We start from the raw sequence: 17,716 nt of genomic DNA on the forward strand, positions 1-17,716 counted from the left end.
TCCAGGGGTACCTTTGCTGGCTTATCTGTGTTTCTGCAAACCTGTGACACTCTGTCCCAGATAGTAATGGAAAAGGGGAGGTGTTTGTAAAAGAAGCACTAGGGGACTGTCACCTCCTGGAGCCAGTGGTCCCCGCAGGGCCATGGGGCCCAGGGCGCCCTTGTTTCAGGGAGTTGACCTTGGCCACGTCCTCCCCGAGGCAGGCCCTGTCTCCGGTCCACCCCCTCTGATGCCCATCTTGCAAAGGGGCTCATGTTACCTGGGGCCAGAAGGAGGAAAACAGCGAGGAGCAAGAGGATTGTCTTCATGACTTCCGGGGTCTGGAGAGACCAGCTCGGCGTCCATGAAAAATGAAGCAAATACCCCCATTTATGTGTTTTCCCAGACCAAGCCCGATCTTGATCGCTGAGGCATGCAGAACTGTCTCTGTGCTCGGCTGCACTGAGCCCACGTACCTCGGTGGGTGTCAGCCTGCGGCTCCGGGTGTTTTTTTGTGTGTTTTTTTTTAAAAAATATATTTTATTGATTATTTACAGAGAGGAAGGGAGAGGAATAGAGAGCCAGAAACATCGATGAGAGAGAAACATCGATCAGCTGCCTCCTGCACACCTCCTACTGGGGATGTGCCCGCAACCAAGGTACATGCCCCTGACCGGAATCGAACCCGGGACCCTTCAGTCTGCAGACCGACACTCTAGCCACTGAGCCAAACCGGTCAGGGCCCGGGTGTTGGTTTTACTCTGGAAAGTTCCCAAGAAGAACTTGGGATGTCTGGAGGGCAGAGCAGGTGTGCACTGAGGACCCAGCACAGACATGTGTCAGCAGGGTCTGGCGGCTGGCATTTCTAACGGTGCCGACGCTCCATGACAGCCTCGGTCTACTCCCCTGTACACCGACAGGACCTGGGCGATGTCCCAATGTGTCGGGCAGAGCTGGTGCCAAGCCCAGGAGAGACTGGGTTCCCGCTCCAGTATCTATGAGCCGCACACACTCGGCACATAGCTTCATGAGGCACACCCATCACCATTTATCTTTTAAATACATTTTTTTTTATTAATTTCAGAGAGGAAGGGAGAGGGAGAGAGATAGAAACATCAATGAAGCAAATCATTGATCGGCTGCCTCCTGCACACCCCACACTGGGGATTGAGTCCAAAACCCAGGCATTGAATCGTGGCCTCATGATTCATTGGTTGGTGCTCAACCCCTGGGTTCACCATTTATTTTAAAACTAGTGGCGTGGCCTAGTGCACAAAATTCATGTGGGGGGGGGGCGTTCCTCAGCCTGGCCCGCACCCTCTCCAATCTGGGACCCCTCAAGGGATGTCCAACTGCTGGCAGTCAGACATCCCTCTTGCAATACGGGACTGCTGGCTCCTAACCGCTCACCTGCCTGCCTGCCTGATTGCCCCTAAGCACTCTGCCTGCTGGCCTGCTCACCCCCAACTGCCCCCTTGCTGGCCTGCTCACCCCCAACTGCCCTCCCCTCTTGGCCCCTAACCACCTCTACCTCAGCCCTGCCACCATGGCTTTGTCCAGAAGAACATCCGGAAGGTCTCCTGGAAGGTCTCCCAGTCTAATTAGCATATTACTTTTTTATTAGTATAGAGAGGCCTGGTGCATGGGTGGGGGCCAGCTGGTTAGCCCTGAAGGGTGTCCCAGATCAGGATGGGGGGTTCCCTTGGGGGGTGGGGCAGCCTGGGCAAGGGGCCTGTGGTGGTTTGCAGGCCAGCCATGCTCCCATGGGGTAAGGGTCCCCGCTGGGGGTTGTGGCCAGCCTGGGTGAGGGGTTGATGGCTGTTTGCAGGCTGGCCACGCCCCCCAGCAGGGACCCACACCTCGATGGTGGCCAGGCCAGCCTGAAAGAGGGGCTGAGGGCCGTTTGCAGGCCCTTTCCTCGGCGGCCGGCCCAGTGGACCCAAGCCTCCCGTGCACTTGGGCTGGCTCCTTGGTGGCCGCCCACAGGCCCCTCCTTCGGCGGCCGGCCCAGTAGGGCAAGAAGCTTGGCTTCATCCATCGCCAGGGGTGACCCAAGCCTCCCACCTGCTCAGGCTGGCTCCATGGCCACTGCCATCTTTGTCCTGCTACTTTGCATACTCACTCCTGATTGGCTGGTGGGTGTTGTGAAGAGATGGTCAATTTACATATTTCTCTTTTATTAATGTAGATGTGACTCTTCTTGCCTGGCTGGGTGGCTCAGTGGTTGAGCGTTGACCTATGACCAGGAGGTCACGGTTTGATTCCTGGTCAGGACACATGCTTGGGTTGTGGGCTCGATCCCCAGTGTGGGCCATGCAGGAGGCAGCTGACCAATGATTCTGTCATCATTGATGTTTCTCTCTCTCTCTCCCTCTTCCTTCCTCTCTGAAATCAATTAAAAAAATTTGACTCTTCCTGTATGCCACACACTTTAAGTGCCACATGCATCAGAGTAAATTCTTAAACAACTCCCTGGATAGTTGTGAGCTTACGGGGTTCTTGATTGACATTTCATATGTGTGTTTTTGTGTGTGTGTGTGTGTGTGTGTGTGTGTGTGTAGTACTTTCATCGTTAAATATATATATATAAATAGTCTTCTAAATCTTATTTAAGAACAGGTGCCATGGTTATTAACATTAGTAATTACTAATGTAGATACATTAGGGGTGGGTGGGGGAGGATACGGTACTGTCTTTGAAATTTTTCAGTAACTGAAGATTCCTCCTTAAAAAGACTATTAGGGAATGTCCCATCTATCCTCAGCCTTGGTCACTATGACATTTTTAGGGTTTTTTTGTGCATATTCATTATAAATTATGAATAATCCAGTTAAGAATGATTGAAAATGCAAATTTTCTCTATTCTCTTCCAAACATCACTTAAAAAAATTTAAGTCTACAAGAAAAGACAAACTTCCAGATAGTCTCTGTGACAAATGGTTTCAGTCACCTCATTGGTTACCTCACGATCTCGTTGTTTGGGCCTTTCTGAGGCGAGTCTTTGTCAGCAGGTGAAGGGGGGAAGGTGGGGTCCTTGTGGGACTGCCTGGAGCGAGGGAGGGCCCACCCGGCAGGGGACCCGCTGCTTCGTGTTAACTCCCCAGCTTCTCTTCCCAACCTGGACGCACAGTGCCGGTCCGTTTCGGCTGCTGTGGCCAAATACCACATTCTGGGTGTGGTCTGTAAACACCGAACATTCATGTCTCCTGTTCTGGAGGCCAGAGGGCAGGACCAGGGAGTCAGTGGTGGGCTTTGGTGAGGACCCTCTGCCAGGGCACTTCTCCATGTCTTCCCCCTGGAAGGGGCAGGGTCTCTCTGGAGTCCCTTGTAAGAAGGCATCGCTCGCATCCCATTCATGAGGAATTAGCACCCAATCGCCTCCCAAAGGCCCCACCTCCTAACACCATCGGCTTGGGAGTTAGGGTTTCCACATTAGAATTGGGGGTTGGGGGCAGAAGCATTGGAGGTGTCTGAGCGCTCACAATAGCCCCGTAACTCTCCTGGAGGCAGTGTGGCCTGGCCCGGTTAGTAAAATGCCCAAACACTGCAAGGCAGTAGGCTCCCCTCTAGCCCTGTCCCCACACACGAGTGTGTCTTCCTGAAGGTGACGTAGCGAGGCCTGGGGACAAGCACACAGCCATCAGCGCTGGCGCGTTCTCTGGCCGGGACAGTCCCTCATGAACGATGGCCCTGAAAAAGTGCTCCCAGAGAGGCTGGCTCCCAGCTGGCTAGAGTGAAGAGTGGAGGTCGTACCAGTCACCACAGCCAGGCACTCAGTAAGACCTTCCATCCCTTGTTTCAGGTCATTCTCTCCAGTGTCCTGCGAGGACCTACCATGACTACATCCTCATTTTAAGGATAAGGAATGTGAAGTTCAAAAAAATTAAGCGACCTGTTCAAGGTCATCTCCTTAAAAATTCTGTCATCAGAGTCTGCATTGGCGGGTGGTCCTGTTGTCTGTTCCAGAAACGAAGGACAGAGCATCGCTTGGGCAGAGACAACAGGGTGGGCTGACTTGGCTGCAGTGACATGAAGACAACTTCTGACTCCCACCTCCTTCATGATTCCCAGGACGTGGTAACCATGACTCGGACCTGCTGGGTGACATTGTTACAGGCTCAGGGATTGGGTGCTGACTGCCTTCCCCCCTTCCTCCTGGGTCATTTACAGACAATCCCATGGGAGCCAGGACAGTGCTGGCCCACCCTGCTGAGCTCGGACCAGGCCTCCTGTGAGCATCCCGGTCCGAACATCACCACAGAGCCTCCAGCACCTGGAGAGGCCATGGGAGACCCCTGTTCTCTCTCCGTGATGCAGCCGGTTCCCGTTTGATGGAGGAGGAATGACTCCCCGTCCTGGGCATGGCTGTGTGAGGCTCTGGGCTTCAACGCCCGCCTGCTGCCCTTTCCACAGAGCAGAGTGCTTGATGGAGGCTGAGGGCTGTCCCCCATCCTGTCTGCTCTTGAACCGGGGAAATGGAGCATGTCCCTGTGCTCTCTTTGTTGATTCGCTTCACTGCCCAAGAGCAGGGCACATGGTTCTCGAATATAAGTGGGCCTCCTGTCCCCTCAAAGCTGTGGAGACACGTCTTCTGCCAGCAATGGCCCCAAGCAGGAAGATGCTGTATTTTGTCTTTGTCTTTTTCTTCATTTTGGCTCAATGTCCATCAGGTAAAGGAGAATGGCTGGGATTTCAATGGGGCAGAGCATAAAATGGGATGACTCTCCTATGCACCACCCTAAAACTGGGAGTAATGGTCAGCTCCCCACTGTGCGTCTCACAGGAATTTCTTGAACTTTCTGTGGAATTGTCTAAGAGGGAACAGCTATTTTCTTCTCCTCCTCCTCCTCCTTCTTCTTCTTCTTCTTCTTCTTCTTCTTCTTCTTCTTCTTCTTCTTCTTCTTCTTCTTCTTCTTCTTCTTCTTTTAACTTCTTCCTGGTTACCAGGAGGGCTAGGCTTCAGAAATAAAATAAATCTGCATCCCTGTGTCCTGCTGCCCCTAACAGGAGATCTGTGGGGTTGGAGTACTGTTTCCTACAGCCCTGTTCCCTGCATTGATTTTAATTTTCAAAATGTGCTTTGCTTTGAATTTAGGGTCCCGGGCAGGACTTGAGTATTCCCAGCCATTCCCTGGAGGTGAGTTAAACCCTTTGTGTGTAGTTTCACTTTGAGGAACACTGGCCTGTCCGCTATCTCTGATTCCTGGACACAGGAGGTGAAGGAGAGAGCAGTAAAAATAGAATTGCCCGAACTCCCACTCACTCTTCTCTTTCTTCCTCTTGGTCCCAGCACCGTATTTGGATTTTTTATTTCACGAGAAATCTGTGTTACTGGGTTGTAATGTTGGTTTGGACCTGGTGGCTACACTCATGGTGATCCCTAAACCAAGGTCAGAGGATTGAGCTGGAACCAGCCCATTAGCACTGCTCTGGGAACATGCTGATCCATCGCTTCCAGGCTCTTTCCTGAATCCAGTAAAGTGTGTCCCAAATGCATGTCACTGGCCTAAGAGGGAGAAAGGATCATTCAGCAAACACTCCATGACAGAGAGCTCTTAACAAATAGCCCACTGATGTGTGTGTGTGTGTGTGTGTGTGTGTGTGTGTGTGTACTTTACAGGAAGAGAGCGTATTATACACAGAACAGAAATAAATGTTCTGGGGTAATTGCAAACAGAATTTAAAAATGTTTAGACAGAATTTCAGAGTGAGGAAATTAAGGCTGATACTAGTCATTGAGTACTTACTGTGCACTGGGCAGTCTATTAACTACTTTCTGTGGATTATCTCATTTCATTTTCAAAACATCCCTAGGTCTGGCTGGCATAACTCAGGAGTTGAGCTCCAGTCCAGCTACCAAGAGGTCACCGGTGTGATTTCCAGTCAGGGCACATGCCTGGGCTGCAGGCTCAGTAGGGGGGATGATCCACAGAAAAGGGGGGGGCCGCGCAGGAGGCAGCTGATTGACAATGTTTCTCTTTCATCAGTGTTTCTATCTCTCTTTCCCTCTCCTTTCCTCTTTCTCTAAAAATCAATAAAAACATATTAAATAGAGACACCCCTAGGTGGTAGGTACTATTACAACCACCATCTATATATATAAAGAGCCAGGCTCCGTAAGGACCTAAGGCTTGACCTAACACCAGAAGTCAGTGCTGGGTTGCCATGGCGACTCAGCACTGACTGTAGCCAGTGCTGGGGGCATTGACTGCCAAGGGGCCTGCTGATTAGACCCGGAGAGAGGCCTGCAGAGAGAGAGGCAGGGTCTGATCTGCAGCCTTAGTGGCAGCTGTTGATCAGCCCCGCCTCTTTGATCAGGCCCAGAGACACTCACTGGCATAGAAGCCGACCAATCAGAACCTAATCTGGATGAACTACGAAAGCAGACCCTAAGGTGGGGGCTGAGGAGGGGTTTTAAGGGCAACAGCTATTTGGTGTAAGGTGTAAGAAAGCGGTTCAATTTTTAAATGACCGGTTTGGCAGTATAGTGCATATGGCTGGCTATCAGTCCAGATATAGGGATTATGTGTTTTTGTCTGCCAAGAGCATCTCCTCCTGCTGAAAAGCCCCCGCCCCCATTTTAGCAATCCTACCCCATATAATCTATCTATACTTACAAAAGGGTAATATGCTAACTAGACCGGGTCAACTGGCCATCTTCCGGACATCCAACTTCCTTCCAGACAAAGCCATGGTGGTGGGGGCTGAGGCAGAGGCAGTTAGGGGCAATCAAGCTGGCAGGGGAGAGCAGTTAGGGGCGAGATCAGGCCAGCAGGGGAGGGCAGTTTGGGGTGATCAGGCAGGCAGAGGCAGTTGGGGGCAAGATCAGGCTGGCAGGGGAGAGCAGTTGGGGTGAGATCGGGCAAGCAGGCAGAGGCAGCTAGAGGTGATCAGGCAGGCAGGCAGGGAGGTTAGGGGCGATCAGGCAGGCAGGCAGGTGAGCAGTTAGAAGCCAGCAGTCCCAGATTGCAAGAGTGATGTCCAACCCCTGGTTTAGGTCCAATCCCTGTGGAGAGGGTGCAGGCTGGGCTGAGGGAACCCCTCAATTGGAGAGGGTGCAGGCTGGGCTGAGGGAACCCCTCCCTCCCCAGTGCACAAATTTCGTGCACCAGGCCACTAGTTTTACATATAATGAAGCAGAGACATAGATGGGATGTTATGTAACTCTGCCCGGAGGGTGGGGTGGGGTCACAAATAGTAAGTGCTAAATTAGGCTTTGCCGGGGGACATCAAAGTCAAGTTTTAATTCTGTGATTCTCAACCAGGTAGAACAGTGCCCACCAGTACTCTTAAGCAGGGGTGGCACCGCAGCACGGGCGTTGGGCAATCAGACCGTCTGCTGCCTGAGAAGTGCAGATGCTGTCATACAGAATCGTTGTGCTGGCACCTCTGGGTACCAACTGGATATAAGCCCTGCATGCAAACACCCAGAGAGGGTCCCCAGGTGATGGCGGGAGAATGGACCCTCTAGCTTGCAGTGACTGAGCTCCTGGAGAGAATCCCGAATCCCAAAGAGCAGGTCACATCATCAGTGCTGGCCCCTGAGAACTAGAGGAGCACAGGAATGTTCCTTTTGTGGCAAAGACACTGCGTACCTGGGCCATGAGGTTAGCTTGGACACTCTTGCGGTCATGTAGGGAAACTTTTGCTTAGCCCTGACCAGTTTTGCTCAGTGGTTAGGCATCAGCCCATGGACCAAAGGGTCTCGGGTTTGATTCCTGGTCAAGGGCATATACCTGGGCTGCAGGTTCAATCTCCAGCCCTGGTTGGGACACGGGGGCGGGCAACCAGTTAATGTCTCTCTCTCTCTCCGACCCTCCCTCCAACTGTCTCTAAGAATCAATGGAAAAAATATCCTCAGGTGAAGATTACTAGTAAGAAAAACCCCCCAAAACCTTCTGCTTAAAGTACCAACAAAAAGAGCTAATTGAGTGAGTAGTGCTGGAAAAATATTCTCACATAACTTGTTCCATTTCACCACTAAAACAATGTAGACGTTGACTGGTGTTTGTAGCACGTCCACGTGACAACTGAGAAGGCTGAGGTTCAACAGTTTCCTGAGGACACAAGGCCATTCCAAGACGCAAATTATAACTGAACCTAAGTCTTTAACTCCTCCACCAAGAACCTTTTAACACTCCATGGTGTCCCTCCCATCATCGTCACATAGCCTTCATGCAGTGCCAGGTGTGCAAGGGACAGTCCTGTACACGCATGTGTTGATGATGCTCCCTTTTGACCAGGCAGGTTAGAAGCACAGGGGGGACCAGGATAGCACCTCCCTGTGGCTTAAAAATGAACTCTCTCCAACTCCATTTTGAAAAAAGCAGAGCTCTTTGAAAAATCCCCAATGGTTCTTGAAAACACCCTTTATCATCATAAATACAAACCCTCTCCTTTTGTGGCCTTGGACCTTTTCCCCACCTCCAGGGTCCGGGAAAGAGACGTGAGCAGCTCTTTCTCCGTGTAGGTGAGTTTGCTGCTTGTGAGCCATGCAGGCTGGGGCGGGGCAAGTGCAGGAAGATGTGCACTGAGGATGAGAAGGTGGTCGGAAGTTGCAAGCTGAACTTCTTCTGCTGCCGACGGAGGATCGAGTAAGTCAGACCAGCGCTCACCCGGCCTCTGCGGCAGCCCTGGCTACTCAGAGAAGGTCAAGGAGGTGATGTGGCTGAACACAGTCATGCAGTGCGTGAGGGTCAGGGCCCTTCACATTCCCCCCCTTGTTTTGTTTCTTCGCTTTTGTTTTAAATTTATCTTTGCTGTTGAAAGTCCTCATTTCCCCCATTGACCTTCGTCCACCCTGCACCCCATCCTGCTACAGGCCTTCACCACCTATTGTCTATGTCCATGGGTTATGCATCTCCAAATAGAAGTTCTTTGTTACTTTCATCTCACCCCCACCTCCCCCCTTCCCTTTGAGATTTGTCAGTCTGCTCCATGCTTCTGTGTCTCTGGATCTATTTTGTTCATCAGTTTATTTTGTTCCTTAGATTCCACACATGAGTGAGATCGCGTTTTACTTGTCTTTCTCTGAGCGGCTTATTTCACACAGCAGAATACTCTCCAGGTCCTTACATGCTAGATCTCAAAGGGCAAGAGGTCCCTTGTATTAGTAGAGTGTCTAATACCTGAGAAAGCTCTTCCTCCTATGACTCAAGATCTCTGCATGAGGCGGATGTTACCATCTCCATTTACACTGGGAGAAATGGAGGCCCAGAGAGATGGTCCTTTCCTCAAGGTGGTAGCCAGACCAGGAGAGGACGCTCACACCACTGTCACATTCTGCGTATCTGCCTACATGCACCAATTCTCACAAAACAGGAAAACATCTATGGAGTTCTACTTCTATGGAATCCAATAAATGCATTGTACCCCCACCAGCTCCTGGTAGGCCAACATATTGTCCTTTCTTGATTCTAGTGCTTACGGGGTTCCTATAAAACAACTCACACCAACTCAGTTAATGTCTATGCCCCAACTTGGCCTTTTCACTTCTTGCCAGTGAATGACAACGTTAGAGATCAATTTAAAATATTCAGCACGGAATGTACCTGAATGCTGAAATTGTGTCAATGATCTGATTATGCTAATCCCTGTTACCCCTTCTTGGTTCTGGGTTTCATTCCCAAGCCCCCTGTCAATAACTGGAAGGGAATGAAGATGCCTATAAAGCAGGATTGATCAGGTTGGGCTGAATTCTCAAGAGGTAGTGGATAAAACATTAGGCATCATTAACTCCCATATACCCAATTAAGGTACTGGACCACAAATGCAAGAATAGCAGAGAAATTGTGATTAGAAGCACTTAATCTTACGCAGACCTAAGGGTGTAACAGAAAGCAAAAGAAGGCAGGGCACAGGGTTTCTTTGGAAAATGTGCTGATAAGCACAGTAAGTTGTAATACAACGTAAGCGACACTTAGCACGAATACAGTCGCTGGTTTAGTGTTCAGGAGATCCAGAGGGAAAGGAATAGGATGGAGTCCCAGGCCTGGAGCCACTCTAGCTGGGTGTGCTGCTGAGCGTCATCAGAGAGTGAGGAGCAGGTGATTGTGACTTCACTCTGCCCCTCAAGGGTGAGAAAACCACCAGTTTTACACCAGTCCTATGAGATGGGCTTCAAGGAGGGTCCTTGGGGAACTGTTCATGCCGGACTCACACCTGAAAGTATATGCAGGCAAGGAGGTCTGGCTGCGGTTGGCAGGACAAGAAGAAAAATTCAACAACAGAGTGTATTAGGCAGGGCAAGGTGTGATTCCCATGGACCAAGTGAATGCTATTCAAGGTCACTGGGCTGGAACCATCCTAAATGGACAATCCCCAGGAATGTGGCTCATTAAGCAAAGGAACCCAGCAGTAAGGGATTTTAGGATGTAGCCCTGGGAGAGAGGAGTGGAAGGAGCTTCATAAGAGATCAACCAGAAGGAATACTCATTCTGCAGGAAACTGAGCAATGTCATGCGTCGTACAGGATCCTTGAAAGAACGCACACATGCGCTTCCCCAGCCAAGTCCTGCGTTTCTTTCTCTCAGTGACAACAGAGCACCACCCCGTTAGCAAAGTAGAGCAGCACACGCATCTCACACTCTGTGTCAAGGTCTGGGCCTGTGCGGCTCAGGGTCTCAAGACTGAAATCACGGTGTTTGCGGGGACGCTGATGTCATCGGAGGCAAGAGCCCTTTTCCAAGCCCCCGTGGCCGCTGGGAGGCTCAGTCGCGTGCAGGTGCCTGCTCCTTGCCGTCTGCCAGCGGCCACCGCCACTGAGAGCAGGTTGCCAGGCCCGTGGCTCTTGCTCCATTAAGAGGCAGCTTTTCTCCTTCTAGGCCAAGGCCAGGCCATCACTCTCAGACTTCAAAACTACTTGACTTTTTTTTAACCGCACAAATGAGGGTTGCGGGGAGACAAAGTTGGCCTGAGGACTGAATGGTCCCAGGTTTGAGGGTTCGATTCCAGTCAAGGGCACATACTTCCATTGCAGGCTCGATTCGCGGATTGGGGTGTGTGTGGGAGGCAACCAATTGATGTGTCTCTCTCACATCGATTTTTCTCTCTCTGTCTCTCCCCTCCTTACAATTCTGTTTAAAAAAATCAATAGAAAAAATATCCTTGGGTGAGGATTAATAAAAAATAAAAATAACAAAGGAATTAAATGGTAAACCAGACAGCATCTATTAAACACAAAAGAAGGCAATAATGGAGTAACAGAAGAACAAAAAAGATATGATATTTAGAAAACAAAGAGCAAAGCAGATTTAAACCCCACCTTATCAATTATGACATTAAATGCAAAATTAATTAAACACTCCAATTAGCAATTGTCAGAAAAAAATCTTTAAAATTATCCAACTATATGCTGTGCACAAGAGGCACACTTTTGATTTGGTGGCTATACTAATAACAAACAAAATGTGCTCTAAGAGAAGATCATTACCAGAGGCAAGAGGAACTTTTTATAATAATGATTAAATCCATCAAGGAAACAATAATTATAAAGATGCTAGAGGCCTGGTGCACGAATTCGTGCCTGGGTGCTGTCCCTCGGGGTGGCCTGCGGGGATTGGGCTGAAACCAGTAGCCCAACGCCGTCTGCTGCTCCTGCCTGTTGCCCCCACTCATCCTGGCCCCACTGCACCTGCCACAGGCTGGTGCCCAGTCAGTCCCGATCGGGAGAGGATCGCAGCAGCGCTCACCAGCCCTGAGCCCTGCATCTGGTGCCCATCCAGAGAAGGGTGGTGGGGGGGGTCAGGATGTGATTGGCCCTCTGGATGGGCCGTGGGATGCCCTTGCAGGCCCAGGATCTGGATCCATCCCGCTGACGTTCACACCGGTTGTAGGGAGCCACCTGGCAGCCACTCTTATAATGTTTCTTTTCACGGAGCTTTTAGGAAGGGGAAGTGGCCATGGTGCCCAAGGCCGACTTCCAGGAGGGCGGCAGCACTGTCGGGATCGTGCTGGCAGCGCCGGTCCATCAGTGCCTGGCCCATTCTCTGGAGATTCAACCTGCAGGACACTGAGGGAGGGAGTGGCTGCCACGGGGCTGGTGGGCCACCGGGATGGGTTGGTCAGCTGAGCGGTGATCCTGCTGTGGGAGTGCACTGACCACGACGGGCAGCCTTCTGGTGGTCAGTGAATGTCATAGCAACCGTTCGACTGGTCGTTCGGTCAACTGGTCATTCGGTCACTTAGCCTTTTATATTTATACTAGAGGCCCAGGGCGAGACATTTGTGCAATGGGGGGGGGGGGTTGGGGGGGGAGGTTCCCTCAGCCCGGCCTGTGCCCTCTCGAAGTCCGGGATCCCTCGGGGTATGTCCGCCTGCTGGCTTAAGCCCACTCCCTACTTCTAGCTAAGCAGCACACCCACTGTGGGAGCGCACTGACCACCAGGGGGCAGCTTCTGAGTGTCTGCCCCCTGGTGGTCAGTGTGCATCATAGTGACCAGTCATTCCACCGTTCGGTTGATTTGCATATTAGGGTTATATTATATCCTATCTAATAATAGACAAACATGGTAATTAACCGTAACTTTGCTACCCTTCCCATTGGCTAATCAGCAAGATATGCAAATTAACTGCCAACAAAGATGGCGGCCAGCAGCCACGCAGCTGAAGCGAACATGAGGCTTGCTTGCTCCAGTGATGGAGGAAGCCTAGGTTCCCCGCCTGCCACAGCCCAGCTCTGAGCTCTGGATGCAACAATGTTGCAATTATAGAAGCTAAACAAACCCAGAAACCTGCTTTCAGCCAGCCACAGCCTCAGAGCTGGAGCCGGGCCTCAGCTCCAGTGACAGCCATAGAAGGTAAATAAATCCCAGGAAAAAAAAAAGAAAAAAAAAAGAGGCTGGGAGCTTCAGTCACCCTTAGCCCCTTACCCAGACTGGCCAGGCACCCCAGTGGGGACCCCTACCCTGAAGGGGGTGTGATCAGCTGCAAACAGCCATCATCCCCTCATCCAGGCTGGCCAGGCACCCAAGCAGAACCCCCACCCTGATCCAGATCACCCTTCAGGGCAAACCAGCCGGCTCCCACCCATGCACCAGGCCTCTATCCTATATAATAAAAGGATAATATGCAAACTGCCCCTAACAGCAGAAAGACTGGGAATGACTGGTCACTGTGACACACACTGACCACCAGGGGGCAGACGCTCAATGCAGGAGCTACCCTCTGGTGGTCAGTGTGTTCTCACAGCGGGGAGCTCTGCTCAGCCACAAGCCAGGCTGATGGCTGCCTGCCGGGGTCCAGCCCCAGCGGGTCCAGGGGTCCCCAAAGGTGTGGACGGAGTTGGCGAAGAAGGAATGACACGGAGACAGTGTTCAGTTGATCAGTAGCCTAGCCAGGATCTCCAGCCAGGATCTCCAGCCAAGTTCTGGTCAGGATCTCCAGCGAGGTTCTGGTTAGGATCTCCAGCCAGGTTCTGTAGCCATGTTCCCTCGCTAGGTTCTTCAGCCAGGTTCTGTCCAGGTTCTCCAGCCAGGTTCAGTCACCAGGTTCTAGTCAGGTTCTCTTGCCAATTTCTGTAGTCAGGTTCAGTCCAGGATCTTTTGCCATGTTCTCTCCAGCAAAGTTCTTCTGTCTCTAGAGAACGTTCTGTGTAGGTTCTGTGCCTAGGTTCTGTCTCTCTTGGTTCTGTCTTCTTACATCTGTATTTATACCAGTTGATTCCAATCCTATCAATCTCTATTTCAAAGGTTAGGGCGTTTCTTATCTCCATTCCAGGGAGTAAAGATTATGTAGCTTAAGCATGATTGTTCATAGTTAAAGTGATTAATTACCCGCCTGGCACTTAGTTGAGGGGTTTTATTCCCTCCCTAACTTCAGGGGAAAATCCCTACCTGGGGAAACAACCTTTCTCAGAGACCTTGGTTAAAACACATAGTGCCAAGAAGGTGAGCAAACATATTAAGAACAGTATGCCATATATGCCAGGTCCCTTGAAACAGCAAGCATGGACCGGCTCCTGGCAGCTGCCAGTACAGCGGTGGTGGTAGGAGCCTCTCCTGCCTCCTCAGCAGCACTAAGGACGTCCCACTGCAGTTTAGGCCTGCTCCCCGCTGGCAAGTGGACATCCCCCGAGGGCTGCCGGGCTGCCAGAGGGATGTCTGATTGCCATCTTAGGCCCAATCCCTCCAGGGAGCAGGCCTAAGCCAGCAGGTGGTCATCCCCTGAGGGGTCCCAAACTGCGAGAGGGCACAGGCCGGGCTGAGGGACCCCCTCTCCCCCCCGGGCCTCTAGTAGGATATATAAAAGCCTAATATGCAAAGTGTCCCCTCAAGAGTTCGATTGCTTGCTATGACATGTGCTGACCACCAGGGGGCAGTGTGGCATGAAGGAAGGCCCCCCGCTGGCAGATGGCAGCCAGGGAAGGGAGGCCCCCATGCATGTGTTTTGTGCTCTGGGCCTCTAGTATATACATATGCCCCTAATACCAGAAACTTAACATGTGTGAAGTGAAAAACTGACAGAATTAGAGGGAAAAATAGATAATTCAACAATAGTAGGAGACGTCAATCTCCCACTTTCAATAATGGATAAAACAACTAGAAAGAAGATCAGTAAGGAATAATGAAATTTGAACAACAGTGTAAACCGATTAGACCTCACAGCATACTCCACACAATAGCAAAGTACATATTCTTCTCAATCAAGTTTACATGAAATTTCTCCAGGATGGGCCATATGTTAGGCCAAAATAAGTTTAAAAGAATTGAAAATTCGTTCTCCAACCACAAGGGAATAAAAGAAGGGGATTTGGAAAAGTCACAAATGTGTGATGATTAAACCACCCCTCTTGCAATAAATAATGAGTCAAAGGAGAAATCACAAGAGAAACAGAAAATAGTTCAAGATAAATGAAAACAAAAAAGTAAATCCCAAAACTTATGGGATGCAACTAAACCAATGCTTAGGGGAAATTTTATAGTCGCAAATGCCTGTATGGAAAAAACCTCAAATCAATAAACTTTAGAAGCTACAAATTAAGAGCCAACTAAACCCAAAGCAAAAATAAATAAATAAATAAAGCCAAAGCAAGCAGAAGAAAGGAAATAATAAAGATTAGAGTAGAAATTAATGAAATAGAGACTAAGAAAATGATAAAGTAAGTTAACAGAACCAAAAGTCCGTGTGTTATTTTGAAATGATCAACAAGATAGGCAAACTTGTAGCTACCAGCCGTGGGCAAACTATGGCCCGCGGGCCGGATCCGGCCGTTTGAAATGAATAAAACTAAAAAAAAAAAAAAAGACCGTACCCTTTTATGTAATGATGTTTACTTTGAATTTATATTAGTTCACACAAACACTCCATCCATGCTTTTGTTCCGGCCTCCGGTCCAGTTTAAGAACCCACTGTGGCCCTCGAGTCAGAAAGTTTGCCCACCCCTGACTAGACTAACCAAGAACAAAGCAAGTAAGAATACCGAAATCACGAAAATCAGAAACGACAGAGGGAGAGAGAACATGACTACCGTTCTTACCAAAATAAAAGTATTATCAGGATATGACGAGAAGGCCACCACTGGGACCTTAAAAACTCATCATGCCAGTCTCACCTGAGGAAAACGTCAGACAAACCCCATGGAGGGGTCGGCAGCCGGCCAAATGCCTGACCAGTAGCCTTGAAATTATTAGTCATGCAAAATGAAGGAAGTTGCTCTGGCTGGTGTGGCTCAGTTGGTTGAGCATCATTGCCAGAAGGTTGTTGGTTTGATTCCTGGTCAGGGCACATACCCAGGTCGCGGGTTTGATTTCTGGTTGGGGTGCATACAGGAGGCAAGTAGTTGATGTTTCTCTCTCACATTGATGTCTCTCCTTCTCTCCTCCCTTCCTCTCTCTACCTCAAAAAAATAAAACATACAAACATATTTAAAGGAAAACCTCTGAGAAACTGTCACAGACCTGAGGAGACTCAGAAGATGTGACAACCATGGAAAGTGGGATCCAGGCGCAGAATGAGGACATGAGTGGGAAAACTAGTGAAATCTGAAGAAAGTCTGTAGTTTTGTTGAAAATTTATACATTATATAATTTGTGTTATTTTATATTCTAAATATATTTTTCCTATATTTATATACTATGTACTTATAAGTATAGATTTAGATTACAAATATATTATATATGGAAAAGAAGAAAAACATAGCACTTGAATCTATGCAAGAATAAATCAATATGGTCAGTAATCTTGTGATAACTTTTATAGTGACAGCTGATTCCTAGACTTAATGTGGTAATCACATCATAAGGGATCAGATAAATGCTGAATCACGATGCTATACACTTGAAACTTATATACTATTATATGCCAACTATACATTAATAAAACATTTTTTTAAATCCTAGAAACACTCACAACGTATTACCAGGGAATACTACAGACAATTGTATGGTAACATTTTTTTCCCTGGTTTAATAAGGACGTGTTTATTTTGAGGGGAAAAAAGGTCCCAAACATCAGGCTGTTCACAAAAATAACCCACAGTATCAACTTTAGAAAACAAATCTTAAAACTATTACACTAGCCCTAACCAGTTTGGCTCAGTGGATAGAGCGTCAGCCTGCGGACTCAAGGGTCCCGGGTTCCATTCCGGTCAAGGGCATGTACCTTGGTTGTGGGCACATCCCCAGTAGGGTGTGTGCAGGAGGCAGCTGATCGATGTTTCTCTCTCATCGATGTTTCTAACTCTCTATCCCTCTCCCTTCCTCTCTGTAAAAAATCAATAAAATAAAATAAAAAAAAACAAAAAAACTATTACACTAATTATTTACCTAGAGGATGCATTTGACAAGCCAACTCCCATTCACAAAAATACATTGTTCCCTGTGTGCTGAGCACTCTTACATGGGGTATAAAACACACACCTCTAACTCCAAGCTGCGCTCAGTGCTACTCAACCAATGCCATTGCCTTTGCAGTTAGGGAAGCAACGACTGAACTCACATATGAATGAAAAGAACTGTGCTCCCTGCGTAACAGGAGATTGTTCTGGAGACAGTTGATAAGAACCAGACATCCTTTTTACTGTTAAGTCATACAGAGGTATCAAAATTAAAAGCAAAAATTACAGGGTTAAGACTTAACTACTAGGAGCATCAAAGGAAGTGAACACGGGACTAGGCGCAGGGCAATAGGAATCAATGGACACGGGAGGGACAAGATTGGGAGAACAGTGAGCATGTGCTGAAGGTACTAGGGAGAGGATCTGGTGAAAATTTTGATCTCAGACAAGCGCCTAGATAAAGAAATAGTGGGACAACATTTCTAAACCCCACTATGTGCTTAAGAGTCATCCTCGCATTGGCGCTGCCTCTGTCACCCTCTCCTTCCTCAGCCTCTTTTCCATCATCCTTGATCAACGCCAGCTGGTCATCCCCCCGATCTTCATCTTCATCATCATCATCATCCGGTAGGTCCCCCTCCTCAGCAGAGTCCTCCGCACCCCTCGGACTCCATCTTCACGTCAGACTCATCTTTCTTCAGGAAGCTGGTGGTCTGCCCCTCTCCTGTCTCGTTCTTCATCTCTACTGGGGATGAGAAGGACAAGCCTGCTTGTTTGCTCTGTTCTTTTCAATTTTTTCCAGGCTTTCCAGTCGATAATCCACTTTTTGTTTCATTTGGGTCAATTCCTTCTTAATGGCCCGAAGCCCCGTCTTAAGGTTCTCTTTTGGAAGCAGGTGTTTCTGTCTGAACCTCCTGGGCAGGGAGGTGGGGAGGGCCAAAGGTTCTTTATGAGACTGTTTCG

The 17,716-nt window shown here is 49.2% G+C and overlaps 1 protein-coding gene across 1 annotated transcript; it reads left to right on the top strand.

Moving 5' to 3' along the window:
- The first annotated feature begins 4,576 nt into the window (after nt 1–4,576).
- Nucleotides 4,577–17,384, top strand: LOC118675835 (beta-defensin 12-like). The gene is made up of 4 exons (XM_036348606.1): nt 4,577–4,649; nt 5,075–5,116; nt 8,450–8,573; nt 17,306–17,384. Exons 1-4 carry the CDS (start codon nt 4,580–4,582, stop codon nt 17,382–17,384), a joined length of 315 nt encoding a protein of 104 aa, XP_036204499.1. The 5' UTR covers nt 4,577–4,579.
- The last annotated feature ends 332 nt before the right edge of the window (nt 17,385–17,716 follow it).

This window comes from Myotis myotis, unplaced genomic scaffold, assembly GCF_014108235.1.
Source record: "Myotis myotis isolate mMyoMyo1 unplaced genomic scaffold, mMyoMyo1.p scaffold_m19_p_2, whole genome shotgun sequence".
NCBI classification, from domain to species: Eukaryota; Metazoa; Chordata; class Mammalia; order Chiroptera; family Vespertilionidae; genus Myotis; species Myotis myotis.

Coding starts and splice junctions, on each gene's coding strand:
- LOC118675835 (XM_036348606.1), top strand. CDS start 4,580: ATGGCCCCAAGCAGGAAGATGCTGTATTTTGTCTTTGTCTTTTTCTTC. Junction 5,117..8,449: donor TTCCCAGCCATTCCCTGGAG/GTGAGTTAAACC, acceptor TTCTCCGTGTAG/GTGAGTTTGCTGCTTGTGAG. Junction 8,574..17,305: donor TGCTGCCGACGGAGGATCGA/GTAAGTCAGACC, acceptor CTCCTTCCTCAG/CCTCTTTTCCATCATCCTTG.